The following is a 26,961-nucleotide window of genomic DNA, read 5'->3' on the forward strand; positions in this document are numbered from 1 at the left end:
AATTTTTATGTTGATAAGTGAAGTTAAATGATGCATACAGTATTTTTTTATGTGGACAATGTGTCATTCAAACTTTGGATAATATATATTCATTTATTATTATGGTTGGAAACATTTATGAGAAAATAAATTGGGAACACTGTGATAATATGGTACAACTTGACAAGTGGTATGGGAGCAATGATGTGGGCATGGTCATAGAGTGCACAAGCCACTCCTATTACGTGGAACAACCCCCATCGGAGTTCCGTGATGTGCTTTACCTATTTTGCTGAATAGCACTTAACACACAGGGTTAAAATGTGTAGGAAGTTGTTATTGAAAAATACCATGGAGCAATAATTTTTTTGAGAAATGAAAGGAAACCATACATGGGAAAAAGCCCATACAAAATTCCCATGGGAAAAAGCCAATGGGAAAACTCCCATGGGAAAAATCCCATGCTACATGGTGTCCAATTCACCATGCAAATCCCATGGGGTCCCATGGGAAAATTTCCCATGGGAATTACATGGGACATTTCTGTAAGGGTGTGGTCCATGCCTCATTTTGCAGACTGGTAGAAGGCAGGGCGGCATCATTTAGTTTTGCTCTGCAGATTCCCTTGAAAATCTATGGCTTTTCTACCCTGAAAGTTTGGTCTGCTGCTGGATTCGGTAAGCTCAAGTTTTTGTTGTTTTGTTAACTAAGAAGTGAAAGTACATTTAATAGATAAATATTTAGTGATCCAATTGGTACTTTTGTTCTTGTGGCCTGAGATTGAAATTTCCTCGTTCTTTTCTTGTTATACGGAGTGTGAAGTTCAAGTACACTTGGAGTTTAAGATTGATTCACAAGAGAGTTACTTTGGCGCGATGTATTTTTGTGCATTATACTACATGTATGTCGTATCCGATGGTTAGTCCCATGGTTTACAACTTTACTTTTTCGTTGTATGAGAACTTGAGAAGAAAACAAGTGATCTTTTAAGTTTTGCACAGGTGTATTTCATCTTTTCCATAGCTGGATTTTTTATTTAACCAATAGTGTTAGAATTTAGATAGTTGGAAGTAAATCCTTCACTTGTCATTTATTCTGTATAATGAGTCCCTACTTGTGCACATGTATGATGCATTTCTTCACTTTTCTGAAGGGACATTGCCCAGCCACAGTGTCTTTTTTTTATCAGGTTGACCACCAGTTAAGATAATAGGGCCTTAGACTTTGCCTAGTCCACTTTGTATGTTTTGTGGTAATAATTAAGACATGGTGGTTCCCCAGTGTACGTATGCAAGAAGTGCTAAGTGACTTGTAAACTCTCTAGCTGACAGCCTGGGTGGCTGGATTTGGCCACAGAGCCTAGTAGATGACCTTGGAGATAAGCACATGGACAAGGCAAGACTCATTAGTATGCACAAGAAAGTTAGTGTTGTTACCTGGAGCACACATAACTATGCTTGTGGCAACTCAGCACTGTTGATTGTTTATGCAGTGGTCAGAAGTTCTTAATCGCATTGATAAGGATGAGTGTGTGGTATTGCCAGAATAGAGCACCTGTTTTAGGTTGGCCTAGTTATTATTAGGATTTATAATGTACTCATTTAGTTCTATACTTACTTTGCGTTTTTTATTATTTCTACAGGTTGTTTAAGCTGTTGTTTTCGATTTATGACCGTCTTTTGATGCTGTATTGGTTTTAATTTTAGTTGGTTTTAATTCTTAGGTTTTTATTGTTGGTTTTAATTTTAAATCTTCGTTCTAGGTTTTAGTTGTTGGTTTCTTTATTTTTTATCTGGTTTATGGTTTTTGGTTGGTTTATGGCTTGAAGTGATTGAGTTTTTTTTTTTTGTCTATTGGTTCGTGTCATTTTAGATTTTTTTAGTCTATTTTTGCTTCATTTACTTAGTTTCAGTTGTGATCATTATACTGAGTTTTTTTTGGTTCATAGCAGTTTTTTATCTTTAGGGAAAGTCAAAGGTCATTTACATTTGCTTGGTTAGGAGAACATCAAGGTTGGCTGAGTGTCAGGTACAAAATCGGTTGTTCTTCGAGTCTCATAATTTTATTTTTGGTTTAGTTTGTTTTTTTAATTGTCGTTCAGGAGAAATAAATGCGTTCCAGTGATAGCTCTTGAATCTCTGTCTCTTTGCCAACTTAATTTTCCTCGCGATTTTCTAGAGATCCTAGGTCCAATTCCTTTGTTCCATTTTTCTGGGTTACACATGCATTATCAGGGAAACATGCAACCTCCTTGTGTCGTGCAGAAGTCGTTTCCTGCGGATTCACATTCCACGTTGTGTTAGAACTTATTCGGGAACACGCACGTCAAACATTATCACCTGTTGTCTGTTGATCTCTGGCCTTGGAACATGCACTTTAATACAGCTACTGAGTTAATGTGTAATCAAGAGATCATACGGGAAACAAATGTGCCACTTCAAGGGGACTTCCTGGTGAACCCTGGTAGTGTTGGCTAGCTGTGTGTGCCATATCGAACTACCCAAAAAAACATGTTCACTCCCTCACCATCGACTGAAAGAAGTGAACTGAGGCCGACCTTTGCTAACAAAAGCAATGCGAAAATGGCACGTGCGTGAACTAAGGGTTTTCTTTGTGTGTATGTAAAGAAACGAACCTTGACTTAACGGATTGAACTATTGCGCCGTGAGGTATGTGGGATTTTGTACTGAATGTTAACGCTGAAGATATCATTGGTATATCTAATTAAGTGTTAATTTTGGCTACATTCGGTGTTTTTGATATCTTATACTTTTGTTAAACATTATCCGTTTTAGGTATTAGTTAATACTTATGGATACTGTTGGTGCCCGTGCAAACACCAAACTTGTCTCTGTATGTTCAGACAAAAGGTAGTCAACGTAAGCCTTGTCAAAGAAAAAAGCTGTAATGACAATAATGATCATTCGCCCAAAATATTTCAAAACAAACGCTAAACGAATCGAAACGGAAGGTTGTCTAGTTTTGCTCGATTTTATGTACATCATATCAATCCAGTTGGCACTAAATCATTTTTCAATGAGACCAACGAAGGCATGGGGGCGACCGCCCCCCCCCATGAAACCTTGCCGCCCCCCCGTCCCCCCCCCCCCCCCACCCCCCACTGAGATTTTGAGTTTCTAAAAAAATTATCATTGATCTACATGACGCCATGGGCCCTATTATGTACTACAATGTATCTTTTGCTTAGAAAATATTGGTTAAAGTGGTCAGAAATTGCCTCAGATAGCACCACAGAGCATTTAGAATCCAAACATTTTCGGGGCCCTTAAGCGGGCCCCGAACCCCACGCCTATAGCTCAGAATTTTGGTAGCTGATTCAATGACTCCAACCTCGAAAACAATGTTCACAAAATTTTCTTATTCCTTTAGCTGAGAAAACCTCGAAACGTATGTTTAAATTATTATCTTTTGTGCTAAGATAATTATTGGTTAAGGTGGTAAGAAATTGCCTCAGATCTCACCACAAAGCATCGAAAATCCAATTTTTTTCGGGGCCCTTAAGCGGGCCCCGAACCCCACGCCAATAGCTCAGAATACCGATAGCTGATTCAATGTCTCCAACCTCGAAAACGATGTTCAAATAATTATCTTTTGCCAAGAAAATATTAGTAAAAGCATGGAGGAAAGTCGTAAATATTGCTTCAAATCACACCACAGCACATCTAGAATCCAATTTTTTGGGGGCCCTTAAGCGGGCCCCGAACCCCCACGCCGTAAGGGTTTCGCGCTTCGCGCGCATCAGTTATGATCAAGGTATGTCCCCCCCCCACACACTTTTGAGAAGCGATTGACGCCCCTGCTTGACGCCCCCCCCCCATGAAATGTTCCAGCCCCCCCCCCAGCGGCCCCCCCCCCCCCCCACTGAAAAATTCCTGGCTACGCCACTGCTTGTATACAAGTTGACATTTTTAATAAGTTTAGCATTTTTTGAAAACGATGTTTTCTTTGGTGTATCCTGATCCTGGAACTATACAAATACCAATTTAAAGTGCACCTCAGAATAATATTACACCCTGACGGACGCACGTCACTCACCTCGAATATTAAGGATCGAACTATCTCTCAGCAGGATAAAATTGTCCGTGGTGACACCACACCAGTACTTTCCCTCGTCATCCACTTCAACAGACTTGATTGTCAGAGGAAAATCACCACCGACTACAAACTCATAACGAGATGCATTCACCACGAGCCCGTGGGTGATTTGTGGTTCAGTGGTTGGGTCGTAACCAAAGATCAAAACACCTCTGCCACTACTAACTTCACTGAAGTCCCGTCTGTACCCATTGTAGATCCAAAATTACATGACCCTGCACTGAGCACGTCATTACTGTTTGATCCTTGATATCAACCCATGATGCAGTGGTTACAACGATACTCTGGGATGATGTACCTAGTTGAAACAAGAACATAGAAGACAATGATGGGTTCGACGCCAATACCAATCTTAGAGTAAAGAACCTACCACATCTTATATCTTATGGCTGAAATAAGACAGGACTGGGCAAGCCCAGTGAAGCAGGACCAAGAACAATTTGGTATAATAAGTGGTATAGTCTATGTTATCATCTGAATCAAGCAAGTCAAAATCACAAGTGACGGTAAGTAAGTCATTGAGGTATTCGGCCCTCTTGGACACTAAAATCGTTAAATGAAGAGAACATTCAAAATAACGCTGAGTGTGCATAAGGCGTTTGGAGGTCTACAATGCACGACTATAATACTGAGTTTCTCAGTCTTCTTTGGTAGTCATTTCGTTTGGAATCGGTGATTATTCTGTTTAATTATACATTATGTCAGATAAAAAAGACGTTTCGTCTCATTAATGATTGAAGGCAGGTGTCACGATGTGTCTCATGTTTTATATCACCTCTCATCGTGTATTCAACCATGAACACCTCTTATTGACTCGTGGGGGGTTGAAAAAGATACCTGATGTGAAATTATTCACTTAAGATCAAATCATGTTTTGAATTTAAACCCAAGCTTGGAAAATCGAAATATTATACCACTGAAATTTTGAGTCTTCATTTCAATTTGAAATATTAGGCCTACATATTTGGAAGTAAAAAAAAGGGGGCGGAAATGTATAGCTTAATAAGATGCCGGAAAATAATGCCTGGTGTCTTCTAAGTCTACACAATAGTAGTATGTGTTTCATTAGAGAGTACACTTGCTTTTTTTTACAGCTCAACCACCAGGACGAGTATGAAGGTTACCCGTGCCATTTCCTCCACGTGCCGTGTGACATTCCCGTCATGAGCGGTAGCTGCCTAGGATCCATGTGCTGCATGCCGGTTGTCTTTAAAGTACACGTACATGGTGAACCCGGAAATACTGACCTGAATGATTTTGAACTTCCCTGGAGCCTTCATCATTTCTAAAATGAATGAACTAAACTCTGACCCTTGCTTTCAATGTATTAAGTATTTTAGAACAGTGGGTTTCTCCTTAAATTTGCATCGATAAATGGCGTAACCCATACTGACATTTTCCCAGGTCGCCGTAGGTTCTTTATGGGTTTGACGTATGAACATGGATTATTAAAACGATAGGTGAACGTTACTTTCTGTCATTTCAAAGCTGCAACTGCTTTTCCTTTTATACCTCATCTCAGTCTTGGCTAATTGTATGCAGGCACTGTAAGACAAATGTGAGTTTAGTTACCACTCAGTCTTCCATTTGTACAAATCTGCAAATGAAATTTACTGTTAAGTTAGAAAGGTTACCGTTTAACGAATCGTAATATGACTTCACAATTACATCACAATAAGGTGCAGTGTATAGTTATTGTTTCGACATGTTTTTATTTTATCAATATAAAATCAATATATAACAAACAATTTTGAATAAATACAGTTTTATAGAGCAACACAGGGCAAGCTCGCACACAACAATAACGTTTACACAAATTCGTTCATATACATTTTCTTTTATTCATTCTGGTTTATTACAAACCAAAAAATACAACAATTGTTTATGTTTGGGCGTAAATTATTTTGGGGAGTTAGACAAGCCTCGTTTTTTAATAGGGTATATTCTGAGCATAACTTGTAATACTAACAAAAACCTATACCAAAGAGTGCTCGGGTCACGTTTTCGGGCGCTATAGTGAGTAATTGGCCGGGCGGTTTTCGGGCGCTACGGTGACTTATTAAAAGGGTATGTAGGTAAACCCTTTCCCAACTCAAAAAAGAGAGAACCAGCCAATATTTGTCGGGCAACAGCTCTTTTCGCACAACTATTTTGTAGAAAAAAAAATGACAACTGTCTGTGTACATACCTCTGATGCGAACGTCCAATGAGCCATCCTTTGTACCAGTTGACGCTGTATTGACAACGCACCAGTATCGTGCCTCATCATCCAGTGTGACTGTATTGATTGTTAGTGGATATGAAGGATCATCTTTACTAAAGGTGTAATGAGCAGGATCCCTGTTTAACACAGTAACAGTAGGTATTGTAGTAAAGTCTATTAGGATATCCGACATCCTAAAGTAAGTCACATCAAAGCTGCTGTTTCTCCACTGTAGCAACCTGAGACTATTGGGTGATGAGGTCGGTGCGCACTGCAGGGTCGTTGTCATGCCAACATCAACCCATGATGCACCTGACACAATCGGTTGTGCACCAACTGCATGAATGGAAGTGGAAAAACACAAGTGAGTACATGTACAAGAATCGTTAAGCGATATTCATATTTTTCTGACATATTATATGGCATATGTATTTTCAAATATGTATACAAATGTGTACGTGAATACACATTTTGAAAAGCCACTATTTTCACCCCACTGAATTTTTCTTATTTACGAAATTATTTAGGGCGAAAAATGTACATCATGTATATCTATCATCTATGTACATCTATCACAGACAGCATGCCGATGGAGATGCACTTTTCAAAGATAGAACAAAAAGGAGAGCAGTCATCCCCCCCCCCCCCCATTTATCCAAAACTGCATGGAGGCCTATACGGCTATGCGTTACTTAACTCTGTTTGTAGGCCTACCTAATTCACTATTGTTGTTTGGTTGTGTATATCGTGAGTGCTATCGTGTATTTTATTTCCACCAAAGAAAAAAAAAGTCAAGTGCAGGGTCACGAAGTATATTTGGATTTTGAAATTGAATTTCCTTGTTTCGAGTTTCAAAAACTAATCAAATTGACCTGAAAACGTAATGTACTTGAACGTTCATTAAGAAATATATATCTGGATAGTAATGATCTTAATTGACATAATGTATTTCCATAAGTACAACATGAACATGTTTCCTATGGTATTGTCCACTATATAAAATCTCAGCATGTCCTTTGATGTCAAAAGAAACATTCTACATCACAGTCCCTCTTCAAAATATGTCAACGTAAAGTTGAAATAAACAATCATATTTACAATTAGAACGAATATTGACGAACACGTTTCTTATTCAAACGGAAACTAATGGGACTACGAAAAGACTACGATATATTGCCCACTCTAGGTATTGCATGATACATCCAAAAGATAAGGGGGACCTGGATATCTCAACTGCTCCTAATTAAATCATCATAAACACTCTTTAATAATTCTTACCTTGAATTACAAACAGCAATGCGACGATAATGCATTGAGCGGAGGCGCAGGACATCCGGGATGGTGCCATTTTGAAATGTTGAAAGTGAGAGGTCCACAGACTACAGTTTACCAGGACCCATGTGAATCTGGTTTTTGCTATTCACGTTGCGGCCTGGGGTTCACCTATACTGCATTGTTGTCTATTTCCGGCAACAAAGGCCTTGAATTCACAAAGTAAATTTAACTATGGAGGCACTGAGTAAACATCACCATTATAAACTTGAACTTCCCGGTTTAGAAATGCTTTTAAAATGCTTCAGTTTGGAAGAAAATTTCGGGGCCCTTAAGAAGGCAGGTGTCACGATGTGTCTCATGTTTTATATCACCTCTCATCGTGTATTCAACCATGAACACCTCTTATTGACTCGTAGGGGGTTGAAAAAGATACCTGAAAGTAAACGACGAGAGTGCAAACATTCCCAAGAATGCTCTTATAAATTATTTTTATAAGTTATTTCCACTGATCGATTGATCGTGTTGTTTACTTTTTTAAACTAGTGTTTATTTGGTTTTATTACTTTTCTTCTGTTTTATTTACGTCAATACCCTTTTGTGATTTTGCACAAACCTCTGATTCTCATTTAGGCATCGGACCTATGAGCGGACCCCATAATTTCACGGTGACATTTTGACAATAAATCAGTAGGTTACTTTTGCTATGAATGCCAATAATTCAATATACCTGAAGGTGGTTAAAGCATTGTAGTTTTCGCCAGACTTGCACAGAACATGCGAAGTGATCTAACGGGAAATTAGTTAACAGGAAAAAATGATCGTTCCTTTCTGTTTCTTTGGTAACCTGGCATTGGTTGTTCGTCCGGTCTGTATGTTGCAGGTGCATACACTTGTTAGCAAGGCATTGCAAAGGTCAAAAGTCGAAACCTCAACGAGTTACGCGCAGTTGTCATCATCGCCTGGAACAATGATGTACAATTAAAGGAGCAAGTCAAACTGGCAAATAATAAAGCCATACTCACCAACAGCAGTTAGCGAGGTTGAGCCTTCATAAATTTGGTTCGTAAAGCCCGATTTCTGAAACACAACAGAGCACCAGTACTTCCCACTATCAACTATAAGCTCAAGTGAAGAGATGGTTAACACGCTGCTGCTGTTGATAGTGTCAATGGACATGGTGTACTTTGAATTCCCCAGTGGGTATATTGGAGTCGCAGGTTCCCTTCTGACGTAATAAGCAATCTGAGTCGCGGAGAGAAAATCCTCGTCACCTTTCCTCCACTGCACCAGATACAGAGAGTAAGACTTATCTCTGGCCTCATAGCTGCAGTTAACGGTAGCAACACCCCCTTCCTCACCATACACACGTTCTGGCATCACTACACCTTGGGAGTGGGCACCTGTGAACGGTCCACAAAAGCAATCTTTTTAAAACGATTTCCCTAAACGTGCTTTTATTTGTCACCCCTTTCCAAAAGTCTTCATTTTGCGATACTTCCCTTTAACAATACAATTTGCACATTTCTAAATTTCATTATTCGCTTTATTATTTTTTTAAATTGTGTTTAATAATATAACACCTGTCAAAAACTACCTTGGTCAGCCTTTTACAGATGAAAACAGTTTAATCTTCAAACCAATCACTTGTTAAAGGTGTGTATAATTGAATTCCATATAATGTTTATTGTGGTGTTTTTTTTGTTTTTTTTTAAGTAAATCATGATCTTTCATCTTAGAAAGTCTAGAACCTTTTCTTAATAAAGATCAAAATAAGTCCACTACATCAGTGCATCAAAGTCTGTGAAAATCAAAGATAATAAGTAACTGTACTATTTTTGGTTTCATTGTGTATAAATCACTTAAAGTCAATACCTACCAGGCATAAAGCAGGTCAACACAAATGCAACCAGGTACAAACTTTCTACTGACGCCATTTCCCGTCACATGCATTTGCTGTTGGCCGAAGCGTTGAATGTCTCTTGATCTGGATCTGGCTGCTCATCGCGTGCTTGACAAGCCTTCTATTAAAGCTTGTTGAAAGTACATTATCAGAAGGTAATGCTATTATGATCCCGGAAATTCACTGTTGTCAGGGCTGAATGGAAATTAAATATAGCGCCACAGTGGATGGAGCTAGCGCAGCGCCCGCACTTTATTTTCGTTATGCAAATTGGGTTGCCTTGGCGCCTTTTCGAAATGGTAGTCATTTCGTTTGGAATCGGTGATTACTCTGTTTAATTAACTTTATGTCTGATCAAAAAAGACGTTTCGTCTCATTAATGATTGAAGGCAAGGGCGGATCCAGGGGGGGGGGCCAAAGGGGGCCATACCCCCCCCCCCCAAACGAAACCAATTTTTTTTTTTTTAATGTGACATCGTAATAAAGGCAGGCAATGAGTACACCACCATCTTTTCCTCAAAAACACATTGGTTAAAGTGGTCAGAAATTGCCTCAGATCGCACCACAGAGCATCTAGAATCCAAAAAAAAATCGGGGCCCTTAAGAAGGCAGGTGTCACGATGTGTCTCATGTTTTATATCACCTCTCATCTTGGATTCAACCATGAACACCTCTTATTGACTCGTAGGGGGTTGAAAAAGATACCTGATGTGAAATTATTCACTTAAGATCAAATCATGTTTTGAATTCAAACCCAAGCTTTGAAAATCGAAATATTATACCACAGAAATTTTGAGTCTTCATTTCAATTTGAAATATTAGGCCTACATATTTGGAAGTAAAAAAAGGGGGCGGAAATGTATAGCTTAATAAGATGCCGGAAAATAATGCTTGGTGTTTTCTAAGTCTACACAATAGTAGTATGTGTTTCATTAGAGAATACACTTGCTTTTTCTTACCTGGAAGCAACCACAACAGCTCAACCACCACTCCACCAGGACGAGTGTGAAGGTTACCCGTGCCATTTCCTCCACGTGCCGTGTGACATTCCCGTCGTGAGCGGTAGCTGGCTAGGATCGATGTGCTGCATGCCGGTTGTCTTTAAAGAACGTACTTCGTGAACCCGGAAATACTGACCTGAATGATTTTGAACTTCCCTGGAGCCTTCATCATTTCTAAAATGAATGAACTAAACTCTGACCGTTGCTTTCAATGTATTAAGTATTTTAGAACAGTGGGTTTCTCCTTAAATTTGCATCGATAAAGGGCGTAACCCACACTGACATTTTCCCAGGTCGCCGTAGGTTCTTTATGGGTTTGACGTATGAACATGGATCATTAAAACGACAGGTGAACGTTACTTTCTGTCATTTCAAAGCTGCAACTGCTTTTCCTTTTATACCTCATCTCAGTCTTGGCTAATTGTATGCAGGCATTGTAAGACAAATGTGAGTTTAGTTACCACTCAGTCTTCCATTTGTACAAATCTGCAAATGAAATTTACTGTTAAGTTAGAAAGGTTACCGTTTAACGAATCGTAATATGACTTCACAATTACATCACAATAAAGTGCAATGTATAGTTATTGTCTCTACATGTTTTTATTTTATCAATATAAAATCAAAATATAACAAACAATTTTGAATAAATACAGTTTTATAGAGCAACACAGGGCAAGCTCGCACACAACAATAACGTTTACACAAATTCGTTAATATACATTTTCTTTTATTCATTCTGGTTTATTACAAACCAAAAAATACAACAATTGTTTATGTTTGGGCGTAAATTATTTTGGGGAGTTAGACAAGCCTCTTTTTTAATAAGGTATATTCTGAGCATAACTTGTAATACTAACAAAAACCTATACCAAAGAGTGCTCGGGTCACGTTTTCGGGTGCTATAGTGAGTAATTGGCCGGGCGGTTTTCGGGCGCTACAGTGACTTATTAAAAGGGTATGTAGGTAAACCCTTTCCCAACTCAAAAAAAGAGAGAACCAGCCAATATTTGTCGGGCAACAGCTCTTTTCGCACAACTATTTTGTAGAAAAATGACAACTGTCAGTGTACATACCTCTGATGCGGACGTCCAATGAGCCATCCTTTGTACCAGTTGACGCTGTATTGACAACACACCAGTATCGTGCCTCATCATCCAATGTGACTGTATTGATTGTTAGTGGATATGAAGGATCATCTTTAATGAAGGTGTAATGAGCAGGATCCCTGTTTAACACATTGTGGGTAGGTGTGGGAGTAAAGTCTATGAGGATATCAGACATCCTAAAGTAAGTCACATCAAAGCTGCTGTTTCTCCACTGTAGCAACCTGAGACTATTGAGTGAGGTCGGTGCGCACTGCAGGGTCGTTGTCATGCCAACAATAACCCATGATGCACCTGACACAATTGGTTGGGCACCAACTGCATGAATGGAAGTGCAAAAACACAAGTGAGTACATGTACAAGAATCGTTCAGCGATATTCATATTTTTCTGACATATTATATGGCATATGTATTTTCAAATATGTATACAAATGTGTACGTGTATACACATTTTAAAAAGTAACTATTTTCACCCCACTGAATTTTTCAAATCTATGTATTATTTACGACATTATTTAGGGCGAAAAATGTACATCATGTATATCTATCATCTATGTACATCTATCACAGACAGCATGCCGATGGAGATGCACTTTTCAAAGATGGAACAAAAAGGAGAGCAGTCATCCCCCCCCCCATTCATCCAAAACTGCATGGAGGCCTATACGGCTATGCGTTACTTAAATCTGTTTGTAGGCCTACCTAATTCACTATTGTTGTTTGGTTGTGTATATCGTGAGTGCTATCGTGTATTTTATTTCCACCAAAAAAAAGGCAGTGAATTGAAAAAAAAAGTCAAGTGTTGGGTCACGAAGTATATCTGGATTTTGAAATTGAATTTCCTTGTTTCGAGTTTCAAAAACTAATCAAATTGACCTGAAAACGTAATGTACTTGAACGTTCATTAAAAAATATATATCTGGATAGTGATGATCTAAATTGACATAATGTATTTCCATAAGTACAACATGAACATGTTTCCTATGGTATTGTCCACTATATAAAATCTCAGCATGTCCTTTGATGTCAAAAGAAACATTCTACATCACAGTCCCTCTTCAAAATATGTCAACGTAAAGTTGAAATAAACAATCATATTTACAATTAGAACGAATATTGACGAACACGTTTCTTATTCAAACGGAAACTAATGGGACTACGAAAAGACTACGATATATTGCCCACTCTAGGTATTGCATGATACATCCAAAAGAAATGGGGGACCTGGATATCTCAACTGCTCCTAATTAAATCATCATAAACACTCTTTAATAATTCTTACCTTGAATTACAAACAGCAATGCGACGATAATGCATTGAGCGGAGGCGCAGGACATCCGGGACGGTGCCATTTTGAAATGTTGAAAGTGAGAGGTCCACAGACTACAGTTTACCAGGACCCATGTGAATCTGGTTTTTGCTATTCACGTTGCGGCCTGGGGTTCACCTATACTGCATTGTTGTCTATTTCCGGCAACAAAGGCCTTGAATTCACAAAGTGAATTTAACTATGGAGGCACGGAGTAAACATCACCATTATAAACTTGAACTTCCCGGTTTAGAAATGCTTTTAAAATGATTCAGTTTGGAACAGATAGAGTAATTACGATATCATGAGTAGGCTACTCTTTTATCAGAATTAGTTATGTTTCCTCTTCATCAGCAAAAAGTAAATTACCTCTGAACTCGATCCTATTTTTTTAAAAGTAAACGACGAGAGTGCAAACATTTCCAAGAATGCTCTTATAAATTATTTTTATAAGTTATTTCCACTGATCGATTGATCGTGTTGTTTACTTTTTTAAACTAGTGTTTATTTGGTTTTATTACTTTTCTTCTGTTTTATTTACGTCAATACCCTTTTGTGATTTTGCACAAACCTCTGATTCTCATTTCTGTCGATCATTTCTTCAAAGGGACAGCAAGCCAGGCGGAGTAATTTCACGGTGATGTTTGATAATAGTTCAGTAGGTTACTTTTGGGATGAATGCCAATGATTCAATATGCCTTTGAGTGTTTAAAGCGTTGTAGTTGTCCCCAGACTTACACAGAACATGCGAAATGATCTAACGGGAAATTAGTTTAACAGGAGACAAATGATCGTTCTTTTCTGTTTCTTTGGTAACCTGGCATTGGTTTTTCGTCCGGTCTGTATGTTGCAGGTGCATACACTTGTTAGCAAGGCTTTGCAAAGGTCCAAAGTCGAAACCTCAACGAGTTACGCGCAGTTGTCATCATCGCCTGGAACAATGATGTACAATTAAAGAAGCAAGTCAAACTGGCAACAAAATAAAGCCATACTCACCAACAGCAGTTAGCGAGGTTGAGCCTTCATAAATTTGGTTCGTAAAGCCCGATTTCTGAAACACAACAGAGCACCAGTACTTCCCACTATCAACTATAAGCTCAAGTGAAGAGATGGTTAACACGCTGCTGCTGTTGATGGTGTCAATGGACATGGTGTACTTTGAATTCTCCAGTGGGTATATTGGAGTCGCAGGTTCCCTTCTGACGTAATAAGCAATCTGAGTCGCGGAGAGAAAATCCTCGTCACCTTTCCTCCACTGCACCAGATACAGAGAGTAAGACTTATCTCCAGCCTCATAGCTGCAGTTGACGGTAGCAACACCCCCTTCCTCACCATACACACGTTCTGGCATCACTACACCTTGGGAGTGGGCACCTGTGAACGGTCCACAAAAGCAATCTTTTTAAAACGATTTCCCTAAACGTGCTTATATTTGTCACCCCAAAGTCTTCATTTTGCGGTATATCCCTTTAAAATACAATTTGCACATTTCTAAACTTCATTATTCGCTTTATTTTGTTCTTAAATTGTGTTTAACAATATAACACCTGTCAAAAACTACCTTGGTCAGCCTCATACAGATGAAAACAGTTTACTCTTCAAATCAAGCACTTGTTAAAGATGTGTATAATTGAATTCCATATAATGTTTATTGTGGTGTTTTTTTTTTAAAGTAAATCATGATCTTTCATCTTAGAAAGTCTAAAACCTTTTCTTAATAAAGATCAAAATAAGTCCACTACATATCAGTGCATCAAAGTCTGTGAAAATCAAAGATAATAAGTAACTGTACTATTTTTGGTTTCATTGTGTATAAATCACTTAAAGTCAATACCTACCGGGCATAAAGCAGGTCAACACAAATGCAACCAGGTACAAACTTTCTACTGACGCCATTTCCCGTCACATGCATTTGCTGTTGGCCGAAGCGTTGAATGTCTCTTGATCTGGATCTGGCTGCTCATCGCGTGCTTGACAAGCCTTCTATTAAAGCTTGTTGAACGTACATTATCAGAAGGTAATGCTATTATGATCCCGGAAATTCACTGTTGTCAGGGTTGAATGGAAATTAAATATAGCGCCACACTGGATGGAGCTAGCACAGCGCCAGCACTTTATTTTCGTTATGCAAATTGGGTTGCCTTGGCGCCTTTTCGAAATGGCGAAGCGCGCGGGAGCGTTGTACATTTTGGTCTGCCTTTGGAGAGCTGTGTACTTTGAAACGTGAAGCGTTGGCGGCTAAAACAATAGCACGTGGCAACCTGAATCGACAGAGCGATTGAACACAGACCTCCAAGGATTATAGTGAGAAATAAGAACTATAGTGAGTAACTATAATTGTTCGCATCATACTCCATTGATTAACTACGGAATAGATTATTTGCAAGTTAATAGCTGGTGTCTGGAGTGTTCTTTGTCAAAGTGTACAAGCAGTTAACACAAGGACGTCTACCCTTAAAAGCACACTTTTCAGTCCTTAAACAACCCTATCATCCAAATCGACCCCAGACCGCTCGGTGGACGTTACAAGACGTTTGACAGGTGAAGATCTTACATAATGTACATCCATATTTCACAAACTGTTTTGTTAATCTGGCTAAGTTACACGTTTCATGAACTAATCTCTGAAGTAAAATTAAGGCTCTAAAAATGTTGGATAAAAAAGTCATTGGAAATGTTTTTTCACAACATTAATATTAAATAACCATATTGTTGGATTACTTTGGGCAAAAATCCAACTGTTGGGAACCATATGTCCAAGAGTGTCGGCAGTTGTAAAGGTTATAATGACCAAGTCTATCGAATTATCGTTTGACTTTGATGTGTACTAAATACACGCAAAAAATGAAATCGAGGTATCGTTTTCCTCCGATACTTATCGAATTTCAAGTTTCCCCAGTATATCTGCCTCTTGGGAACTTTAATGCAAGGGACACCCTTCTTGGCAGACTCGACAAACTGCAGTGAGTCTTTAAAGCATCCGCCTCTCAAATGATCTGTTTGTTGTGTGAATACAGTTACGTTTGCAAGCCTGTGGTAGGAGGTAGTGATGTGTAGCAGGAATACACGCGCCTCCCGGCCGACGTTTTCAAGTGGTTGTCAATGATAGAATGAGAAAGGTGGATCCAGGTCCTTCCCATGATGGTAGAGGAGGGTGTGGTTGGCGTAAGGCTTCAGCCAATCAACATTCTCATTATAACGAGCGATAACAATTTCGTAATCGAGTGGAATCACTCGGTCAGTCTTCTTTGAGTTGAAAAGACTATAGGATTCTGGGGGTGCTCCGGAAGAGGGGTATTTGTCAATTTGCTCGTTCAACCTTAAAATGATTATAATGCACCTAGTCAGTTTCCCTGTTTCTTTGAATGGTTGTCTAATTATACATTTTTAAAGCAGATTGCAGAAAAAGGTCATGTACCTTTTATTAACATGTACATGTACGGTACGTATACGTAGAGTAATTCAGGAATTCACGACATATCAAATCAGTAGGCCTATGAATATTTTTTATCCGAATATGTATCACATCCATTGCAGGGTTGGAATCTTTCTTTAAAAATTAAAACCTTCCCCTGTCTACAGAAGTATACGTGCATATGGTAATGCACAATTAAAAACAAGCAAAAACAATGACAATTCTCAACCTTCATAACGTTCAACTTACCCAAAACCGTCAAATCAATCGAGTCAGCATCCTGATTACCTCGACTGGACGTAGCACGGCACCAGACAGTTCCGCCATCAGCATCAAAGTCGACCGATTGGATTACTAAGGTTAAGGTGCTACTGCCTAAATCACGTGACACGGTGTACTCTTGTGCATTGAAACCACCGGCATACTCTGGAACCACTGAGTCTCTGCCAAAAACTCGAGCAATTCTCCAAGACGATCCGACGTCTGCACCATCAGAACCATTTCTCCACTCCAGAGAGTGCAAGTAATCGTCGGCTGTTTCAGTCTGCATGTAAGTGCAGTTGAGCGTAGCTGAACTCCCAGCAATGACTGCCATATTTGAAACTGTTGTCACATCCGGTATGTTTCCCTGACTGGAAACTGTACGTCAAACATGAATTAAACAAAAAATAAAGAAACATGTAACAACTAGACCCTTAAGTTGAAACAACCTAACTCGATCCAAAGCAAGATGCAGGGGTCGATACTTTCTAAGAAAAGTATTTTTGAGAGAAATAAACCTCAGTTGACTCACTTACCTGCATGAAAACATGACAATCCTACTACAATTATGTACATGTATATATGAACGACAGACGCCATTGTGATGTTTGCTAGGTTGTATTGTGACACAAACCTATCGCCCGGAAATACTCTTCGATAACTTCCACGTAATGAAAAGAACATATTTTAGCGCAATACATTTTAATGAGGGCGCAATTCAGTTACTTGCTGGTAGCCAGCTATGTGCGCGTGCTCTCGCACAGGGTACGGGGGCACCAGCTTACAGTGCGCGCCCTACAAAAGCCGCCGCACGCTAAGCGTCGTTCTCTTTTCCACGGTGGCTGCTGTATAGAGAGGAAGCCTTTATACAAGCGTGTGTGGTGGGTATTCGTTGACCCGCCGAGTCCTTGATCTACAAAATCATGCCAATCATTATCTACTCACTGTGGGGAGCCTCACACTTTGTGTGGGTTAGATTGATTAGTCAATTCACTCTTATAATTCCCGAATCAATAGGTCAGTAATTCCTATCGTACGAGCTGGATTACAGCTGAGTAGCCTGTATAGGTGACGGATAGGCGAGGCGCCTGTGTAGGCGAATAAATAATCTTCAGTCCCCCTGGTCAGTCCGCTTGGGTGGTGTGAGCGAGAGTGCGTGTGAGGGTGATCCTTTGGTAGTCTGCTTCGGGCCCGGCGGTAAATCTCCATCGTAACGGATCTGCGTACCCGACCGTAGAGTGCCGTTCGCCTCTATTGTCCGGGCAGTCATCCTAGGGCAGTACCGCTACAAATTGGTGTCAGAAGTGGGATCACCCCAACAATCTACCACTACCACAAAACAACATGGCGGCCGCTGATGTTGCTGCAAAAAGACGTGCAGAAGGGCGAGGACGACTTACAACAATCCCTTGCCGAGAACCGCGATCTGACAGAGATTAAGGAGTTGCTGCTGGCGTAGAATCGCCTGTTGAGGTTGTATCTACGCCAAAGTGAGACCAAGTCAGAGGCAGCACAGAGGAGGGCAGATAAGACGCCCATTCACAGACACCACTACACCAGTACCATCACCAAGGCCTACCCCAAAACCCAGAACAAGATTCTATAATCCCGTTGCACCAGCGCCTACGCCAGCGTCTACGATAGGCGTCCCGTCGCGGACGGTAGATGAGTTGACAAGCTGGCAGCAGGGCAGTACGTCTAACGGAGTAGACGCCTACTGGTCATTCGACCGCATGCCGACAGCAGGGGACCCAAGGAGGAGTTCCGTTGCAGTGTGAGATAGACGCAACGATGGAACCACAGACCTGGTCCGCCACCGCATTACTACAGGTGATGCCCGACCCATAAAGAAGAGAATAGGCCGAAATGCAGCGACAGGTGCAAGAAATGGTGCAGAATGGCGCCATTGAGCCTTCGGACAGCCCTTTGGCATCAAACGTACGTAGTCCTAGTGAGAAAGAAAGACGGAAGTAAGAGATTTTGTGTGGACTTCCGTCCTCTCAATGCAGTCACAATTAAAGACGCCTACCCGCTCCCCCGGATTGACGATTCACTAGACGCGCTGGCAGGCTCCAGCAGGTGGTTTTCCACGTTGGACTTTGCTTCCGGCCATTGACAGGTCGAGTTAGACGACGAGGCCCGGGAGAAGTCTGCTTTCGTGATCCGTGGAGGCTTATACAGCTGGCGAGTAATGCCGTTCGGGCTATGCAACGCCCCCTCCACGTTCGAGCGATTGATTGAGAGGGTGTTAGCCGGACTGCATTGGGAGACGCTATTCGACGACGTTATTGTGTATGCGAAGACGTTGGAGGAGGAGTTGAGTCGCCTTGAGACAGTCTTTCAGCGACTAAGGAAGGAAGGTCTTAAGCTTAAACCAAAGAAATGCCACTTGTTGGAGCAGCGTGTTCTGTACCTGGGACACGTAGTGTCTGGGGATGGGATTGTGACAGATCCGGCGAAGATATAGCTGTACGGGATTGGCCTACACCTACGACGGTGAGGGAAGTGCAGAGTTTCTTAGGACTAGCGTCTTATTACCGCAGATTCATCCGAAGCTTTGCTGATAGGGCTCGTCCGTTGACGGAAAAGGGGAGAGTGTTCGAGTGGACGAGTGAATGCGAAGAATCATTTCAAGACTTGAAGAACAGTCTTCAGTAGGCACCCGTCTTGAAGTTTCCTGACCCAGAGGCTGAGTATACATACTAGATACCGACGCGAGTGGCGTAGAGATATGCTCTGTCCTATCACAGGTGATGGACGGGAAGGAAATGGTGGCCGCCTATGCTAGTAGAACGCTTAGTAAAGCCCTGTTCATACTTCACGCGAAAGCGAAAGCGAAGCGAAATTCGTGACGTCAACAATACATTCGAAGCGCGTCCACTATTGTTGACGACATGAATTTCGCTTCGCACAAGCTTTTGCGTGAAGTATGAACCGGGCTTAAGGCGGAACACAACTATTGTGTGACGCGCCGTGAGTTGCTGGCAGTCGTCGTATTTCTGAAGCAGTACCTTAACGGTATAAAGGTCACTGTAAGGACAGATCACGGAGCTCTACGTTGACTTCTCAACTTTTGAGAGCAACAGGGTCAGATGGCGCGTTGGCTACAGGTTATTAGTGAATACAACTTCACGATTATCCATCGGGCAGGACGCTCACACGGCAATGCAGACGGTTTGTCGCGTATCCCATGCAGTCAGTGTGGACGGGAGGAAGTACCAAAGCTGACGACCCCTGTAGGTGAAGAAGAACATGAGGAGCCAGAGACAGCATTTCCTTTAGCAGGAGTGAGAAGCGTGAACATTTCACCTAACATCACCTGCACGGAGATGGGAGAGGTGCAGATGGGGGACAAATCAATTAGCTGGGTGCTCCAGGCCAAAGAGTATTCGGCAGGGAGACCTGACAGGGCCCGAGTTTTCTTGAAGCAGATCGCCAGAAGGCAAAAGAAAACGTATGATCGACGAGCAACACTACCCAAACTAGAGCCCGGTAACTTTGTGTGGTTACACAACCCTGCCAAAACGAAGGGGCTATCACCTAAACATCAGTGCAGATGGGAGGGACCCTACCTCATCCTGCACAAATTGTTAGATGTCACCAACAGGACCCAAAGGAAAAAGAAGGAAAAAGAAGGTAGTCAACTGCAACCGACTAAAACCCTATGTAGGTGAGCCGTTAAGGCAGTGCACCGACAGGGGAATCACCGAGACAAGAGGCCATCATCACTAGACGCGGGTGATGCACCAGATGAACCAAGCAGAACCCGATGAGTTCAATCCCTTACGAGGAAAGTGAGCTTGAATTCCTTCCAACGCCAGACCTACCACAGGAGAGGGTGCAGGCGGAAGACGGAGGCTATCAGAACAGACAACAGAGCAGAATAGCACAAAATGACGGCGGGCTTGCAGCACCATTACCACGGCGCAATCCCGCCAGGCCCCGCAGAAAACCACAGAGATACTTGTAGACGAATGCAATGAGAGAATGCGTGTGTGACAGACTCACCCATAACCTTATTTCCCCAACATTAATTGTGTGATGACAGTATGCAGTAATCATTATGCAATTCTGTGTGTTCTTCAGCTAGGAAGGACAGTGAGAAGCAACCATTGGAAGAGACCACTGCCAGAACAAGAAGTCTCGTGACTCACCAGAAGGGACACAGGTGAGATGTCCGGAGTGCCTAATTCTGCTTCAAGGCCCACAGCATGCTCAAATACCGAAGATTTTGAGGGCATGCAAATCGTGATTTGGCCGGCGCAGGCAATTTCGGACCGATTTACTGGTATGCACCCCTGTGTGAGAGCACGCGCACATCGCTGGCTATCAGCAAGTAACTGAATTGCGCCCTCATTACAATGCATTGCGCTACAATAGTGTTACTAGGCTATCTAGCTAGTGTTACTAGTTATATTGCAGAATGTTTCACTGGTACCAAGTCAACACATCTAATCCCAACCCATCCAAAGGCAAAACTATGCAATTTTATTTTGGAAAACAATCTCTTGAACGACTTTCTTTTATATTGGAAATAATACACATGACATTATGACCAAACCAAATTTAAGTTGCTAGGAGTATGGATTCACAACAATCCTAAAATGGAACACCCAGATTCAAGAAATGATTTCTAAGGGTAGCAGACGCCTCCACAGTCTTAGTCGCTTTAAAAAATGTGGTGTTCGCAGAGAAGATCTCGTGACAATCTTCACAACATGACTATGTTCATCTTGTTTTCGAATATGCTGAACCTGTGCAGCACTCTGATCCCACTTCCAACGTGACCATCTTCACGTACTGAAGAAGTCCAACAAAGGCCATTGAGAGGCATTTTGGACCATGATTATTCCACTTATAATAATACACTGTCTGATCTTGGCTCACAGGAGGGAAAACCTTTGTTTACAATTTGCCAAATATTGTGTTGTCTCTCAGCGTTTTAAGAGCTTGTTTTAAAAAAAAAACCATTATGCTCATACAATGGAACTTCGGCAAAACGGCATTTTACTGAATCTCAAGTCAGGATTGAAAGGTAAGGCAAAAGCTCTATCCCGTATCTCACTAAAGTACTCAAAATATATGCTTGATCTTCGACAGTGTTTGGTGTAAGTGAACGAGAAAACCATTCAATTTATTGTATATATCATTTTTGTTTTTGCTAAACCCTTTTTTTTTATGCCAACATACTCATAATTTTATCTTTTAGGTTATTATTGATGAGTAATAAAACAAAGCAGAACATTATTCTTTTTAAACAAAATTGGCCTAGAATGACCAAAATACATAATGGTCTGTTACCATGGCAACGGACCTGCTATAAAATGTCCAGTCCATTTTGGTTACTTCCCAAAGTCCTTTCATCCCACAAAGTATTACTCCCACACACACAAAATATTTTTGACGGTGGATTTGTTTAATTGTGACAAACATACCCTAATGTTTTAAGTCACATTTACAAAACAAATTGAAATTGAGGCTAGAAAGCATAATAGTTTGGCAACATCCCATACAACAGTTCACAATTTATAAAATACATTCAGGAAACACGACCCAAATGGCTTTCTCGTGAATAAGGTCCATTACTAATTATTTACACTAAATGACTCTTAATTAAGAACGTTTATCGCGACGCTTAAACGACTCTTACAGCGACGCTTAATAACACTCACCGCGCCGCTTATAAAGACTCACACATCGAAACTCAAAAGTGTTTGGCACCCGAGCAAACACATTGCAAGGGAATAACCACCACATTTCTAGCAAGCATATTTGGAGTTTGTTCAATCCTGAACATTTATTTAAAGTAAACAGCAATGTTATTACGGGGGATGTGTGCATAGAATTTCGTTCAAATAAAGTGTTACTGTAACACAGTCACTTTTAGTGACTCCATCGGACAAAATAGAATTGAGGAAATATGCCATACACTCCCATGAACTGAATGAAAACCAACTAGACACTTCTCAATATTCTATATACAATATACAAGCAAATTTATTTACAAAAAAGCCCAAAATTTCAGATATAAAATCACTGCAGTTCAAACAATTTCTATGATTTGACTTCTACAAATTTAGGTATTTCCTCCAATTCTATTAAATTCTCAATCTGCAAAATCCTCCAAATTTGGTTTCTCAAAGCTTCAATAAATTAACAATCTCAAAAACAAAATCACTTCTAAATTCAACTACGAGAATTTCCAATTTCAATCGATTCTCAACTAATTCTCAAAATTGTCCAAATTTTTGAATTCCTCATACCTCCAATACATTCCAATTCTCCAAAATCCAGAATTTTCCAAATTCACTTGCAACTCTAACAGTCTCAAATTTTGCAATATACCAATTCAAATATTCGATGAAACTTCACAATATAATAACACACTCTTATTTCAACTTCAAAAATATATCAAATTAAATTTCTGGTTTCACATCTGATTTTCAAACCAAATTTCCAATCAAATTTGATATTTATGCAAAATCTTCTTAATTCTTAAATTCCAGCTTTCAATCTTCACCTTTTTACAATCCACTGAAATGTTCAATGTCAACCGACCTTAATCACTTTTAATTTTACTCCCAGTCTTCTATCATCAACCTCAAATAATTAATTAACTGAAATTTAGGTTTCTTCAAAATTAAAAAAATTCCAAATCTTCTGAAAATCTTCAGAGCACGATTTTTGTATGCAACTATTATCAACCTTCCTCTATTTAATACAAGTGTTACTTTAATTACAAATACGCCGAGTTTGATATTTTCGGACTTTTAAATCTGGACTGGTGTTTCCAATTGAATTGAGGTAAAGACCATTGTGTAGAAAATTGACTTCATCTTGAATCTCTATATATACTCAACCAAAAAGAAAGTCCCGCATTCCAATACTTTTTTTGTCTAACCCCAAAACTAATGAGCACCTCTCCCTCAAATAAAGACTAATCAGTACAGAAATTCCTTAGCAATCCAGCCAAACTCTTTATTTGGCCCAAAACGGTGAAAATGTTACGCATTAATGCAATTTATGACAAATGATACCGAAAACAGTTGCACTTTTGTATACGTGCAAGTTGTGGTTCACACTCACCTTGCACTAACACAAAAGTGCAACTTTTTTCAGTACAACTTGTCATAAATTGCATAATTGTGTACACATTATCACTGTTTTGGGCCAAACAAAGAGTATGGATGGATTGCTGAGGAAGTTCTGTACTGATTAGTCGTAGTTTGAGCAAGACGTGCCCAGTAGTGTTTGAGTTAGACAGAAAAGTATTAATGGGGGACTTTCATTTTTGGTTGAGTGTGGATAAGTTTGCAAAAAAAAAGTACTATTTTTGACTTCTACATTTTTTGAGACACCCTGTATATACATTTTGAGAAAAGGGTGTAAAATATAGACAATGTTTTCGGGGTTTAGTAACTGGACGCCTTTCACGGACACAAGAGTGTCGGCTCTTTCCAATTGAAATTCCTATATTTAAAACTTGTTTTGTCGCCCAAATTTAAAACAAGACAAGGCAAGGCAAGCCATGCAAGCTGATAACGGAACACACACAATTTATTCAATAGATTCAGAATGGCTTTTCGCCGCTCATGCGCCTGCTTTATAATGGGCAGAACTCCGCCCAACCATTTGCGTTTAAGTGATTATCCTAATTTAAACCTCTGGTTCAAGTTGAAACTTGAGCAAGTATAATTCTTAAGTGGCAGTCAGGGAGTCGATTTAATCAGTAAGATGCAAAGAAGACTATATCTGGGCACCTCTGGAACCAGCCAAAAAATCCGGATAATTCTGATCAGGACAACTTTGGGGTGGGTATTCTAGACACACGGTAGTCTAAGGAATGACGTAGTCTACACTGCTCCGTGTCATCACTCATTTACCTTCTTAGCTCGGTGTGGCTCTGAAACACAAACACACATAAAACAACGATTGATTAAACAGTGGTACAACAGCTAGCCTCCCGTTCAATGCAGTCTGTTAGTGTTTCTCCAAACTGGGCAACATTTAACATGTAAAGGGACTCGCAACCGGGTGCCGTGACTAAAAAAAAGGGTAATACCTGGGCCATTGTTTCAAATCAACAACAATATACAAAATAAATGGAAATCATTTTCGGCTTCAAATAAGTTGAAAACTATTAACAATATCGTGTTTACCAAAACACGATGAGTGTCATTTTGATATCTTTAAGAATGCCACTCTTTCCTGGCTGCCCACAGGCAGTATGTACAGGTTTTGTACAAGCGAAAAATGCAGTTAAGAAGCAACTGTTGTATACTGTTTTTTTTCTGTATACTTTATTGAAGTTTCTTATTTTTAAACCATTGACATTGTTCATTTAGATTCATTTCACAGTTTCATAATTAAACCGTCTTGTTCATTTTTGTTCTGGTACATTGTTTGATCTAAGTTGTTCCATCTGTGGATATTCAAGCTTTTATTTGGCGATTTAAATTCCTTAATAGTTTGGAGATGTTTTTATCGCAACATAAAAACTGTATTTACTTACCTATATCCAGGGTGTCAACCGTGCTATCTGGTCGCTGTGATGTTCCCCATACCGACACCGATTGACAAAGTGCTCGCAGTTGTTGGAGCAAAGACCGTACACCGGCGTGTGGCCATCTGATTGACGTTTCATATGATACTGGATGGCATCCAAAATGCCTGTCCTGAGTAAGGGGCGCCACTGATTATCTCTGCTGTTATTGATTCTGACCCTTTTCAGAAGGATTTCCGAGATTGACTGTACACGGATGACCGGTTTGTCTTCCGCCGAAGACTCCGAACAACAACTCTTTTTCGTGAAGAACATGCTTCCGTTTCCGTTCGCCGGGGCGAAGTGGACTACCTGGTCGTGGTATTCCCCCCATTTGCCGACGTAGATGCCCCAGTGTGCATACGGGCCGGTACGACTGAACTCCAGCCTGTCACCTACAGTAAATGGAGGCAATGACCGTGGGTCATTGCACCAGTCACTGACCAGCCGGTAATTAATGCACCAGAAACGGTATCGAAAGTAGTTTACCGAGCCCTCGTGTGCACGTCTGAGGGTTTTAACAGCCGTTCTGTACTTTTCGCTTGCAAACCTGTGGAATTTGTTAATGCGACTATCACCTGAGGAAGTCGAAGTTGAGCCAGTTTCTTCGTTTTCGTCGCTCGGATCGAAGTTAACTGCTTGTTTGATGCCGCCCCCCGGCTGGCGGATGTGGTATCGACAGTAGTTCACAAAGTCCTCACAATATGTGAATGAATCTCTGCACACGTGCACTTCCTCTCGTAAAGACCTCTTGTGTAATTCTTTGAGCTGATCCGTGACTTCCTTGCGAATACATCCCGTGCCTAGCGGTGGGCATTCTTTATCCTTTAAGTTGTTAATCCTTACTTTATCGCCATGAAACGTGATAAATTTACTGATGGAGTTAACGACGAGTGCATCACCACTCGCTGGGAGACTAACGCCCAAATAACTCTTTATATTTGAGCATGCTGCCCCACGTTCGTTGCCAGGAATTAAGTGGACTACATTGCAGGGTATGGAGTCCCATTCGCCGATGTAGATGCCCCAGTGCGTACCCGGCAGAGTGCCACTGAGGAACTCGATCCTGTCTCCCACGCACAATGTATCTTCACACTTCGAGATAGTGTGCGACTCGAACCAATCACTGACTACTCCGAAGTTGTTGTTCACTCTCAATAAATCGTCATGACTTGTTAGCCTCGATCCTGCACTCCCCCCCATGACTAAGTCACTAAATAGTCAAAATGTTTTACTACCGAAATAGCCAAATCGTAGTCTAATCTTCAACAGGTGATGTACCGCAGCATGCAGCCCGGTGCACAGCAGTCGCATAATATGAGCTAAGTCAGAATGTGCCAATTAGTCGACGTCTAGCCCTTCTTATATAAGTCTGTCCTCAATGCCAATTGGAACATGATGGTTCCTGTCATGACGCAGTGACTGAATAAGGCATGATGTAATGATTAACATCCATACATTTTAGGCGGATCTTATATTATAGGTCGCGTGCGTCCAAGGTACAACTTTTTGTTCACGCGTCAAACTGCTCCCTGTTGAGGATTGTTCTACTCATGGGAATTCCGATATTATGTTTCGCAAGTCTGTATGGTTGCAATGACGTTTTGGGGGAAATCCGCACATTGGCTAACTTTCGTTATACATGATTATGACATGATAAATTACCCAGAAGCCACCCCTAATTCCTTCACAAGATTCTGTGAAGCTCATCAGCCCGTCCCAGCGGGAGGGGGGGGGGGGTACGAGCGAACATATTCATCCCACTCTTGTTGTGATATAACGCATGACTGCACCTGGTACAAGTCTATTCATGTATATCCTTGGTTACATATGCAACGTACACAATTGTACTATAG

At 40.6% G+C, this 26,961-nt stretch overlaps 1 protein-coding gene and 1 long non-coding RNA gene across 2 annotated transcripts; one reads left to right on the forward strand and one right to left on the reverse strand.

Moving 5' to 3' along the window:
• Positions 1 to 580: 580 nt before the first annotated feature.
• Positions 581 to 2,114, forward strand: LOC119735407. Its single transcript, XR_005272160.1, has 2 exons — positions 581 to 656; positions 1,622 to 2,114. It is a non-coding gene; the product is annotated as an uncharacterized LOC119735407 (long non-coding RNA).
• Positions 2,115 to 23,765: 21,651 nt separating this feature from the next.
• LOC119735377 lies at positions 23,766 to 26,756 on the reverse strand. The gene is made up of 2 exons (XM_038209075.1): positions 25,076 to 26,756; positions 23,766 to 24,466 (listed from the first exon to the last, which is right to left on the reverse strand). Exon 1 carries the CDS (start codon positions 26,306 to 26,308, stop codon positions 25,076 to 25,078), a length of 1,233 nt encoding a protein of 410 aa, XP_038065003.1. The 5' UTR covers positions 26,309 to 26,756; the 3' UTR covers positions 23,766 to 24,466.
• Positions 26,757 to 26,961: the final 205 nt, after the last annotated feature.

Source organism: Patiria miniata, unplaced genomic scaffold (genome assembly GCF_015706575.1).
Source record: "Patiria miniata isolate m_02_andy unplaced genomic scaffold, ASM1570657v1 HiC_scaffold_29, whole genome shotgun sequence".
Taxonomy (NCBI): domain Eukaryota; kingdom Metazoa; phylum Echinodermata; class Asteroidea; order Valvatida; family Asterinidae; genus Patiria; species Patiria miniata.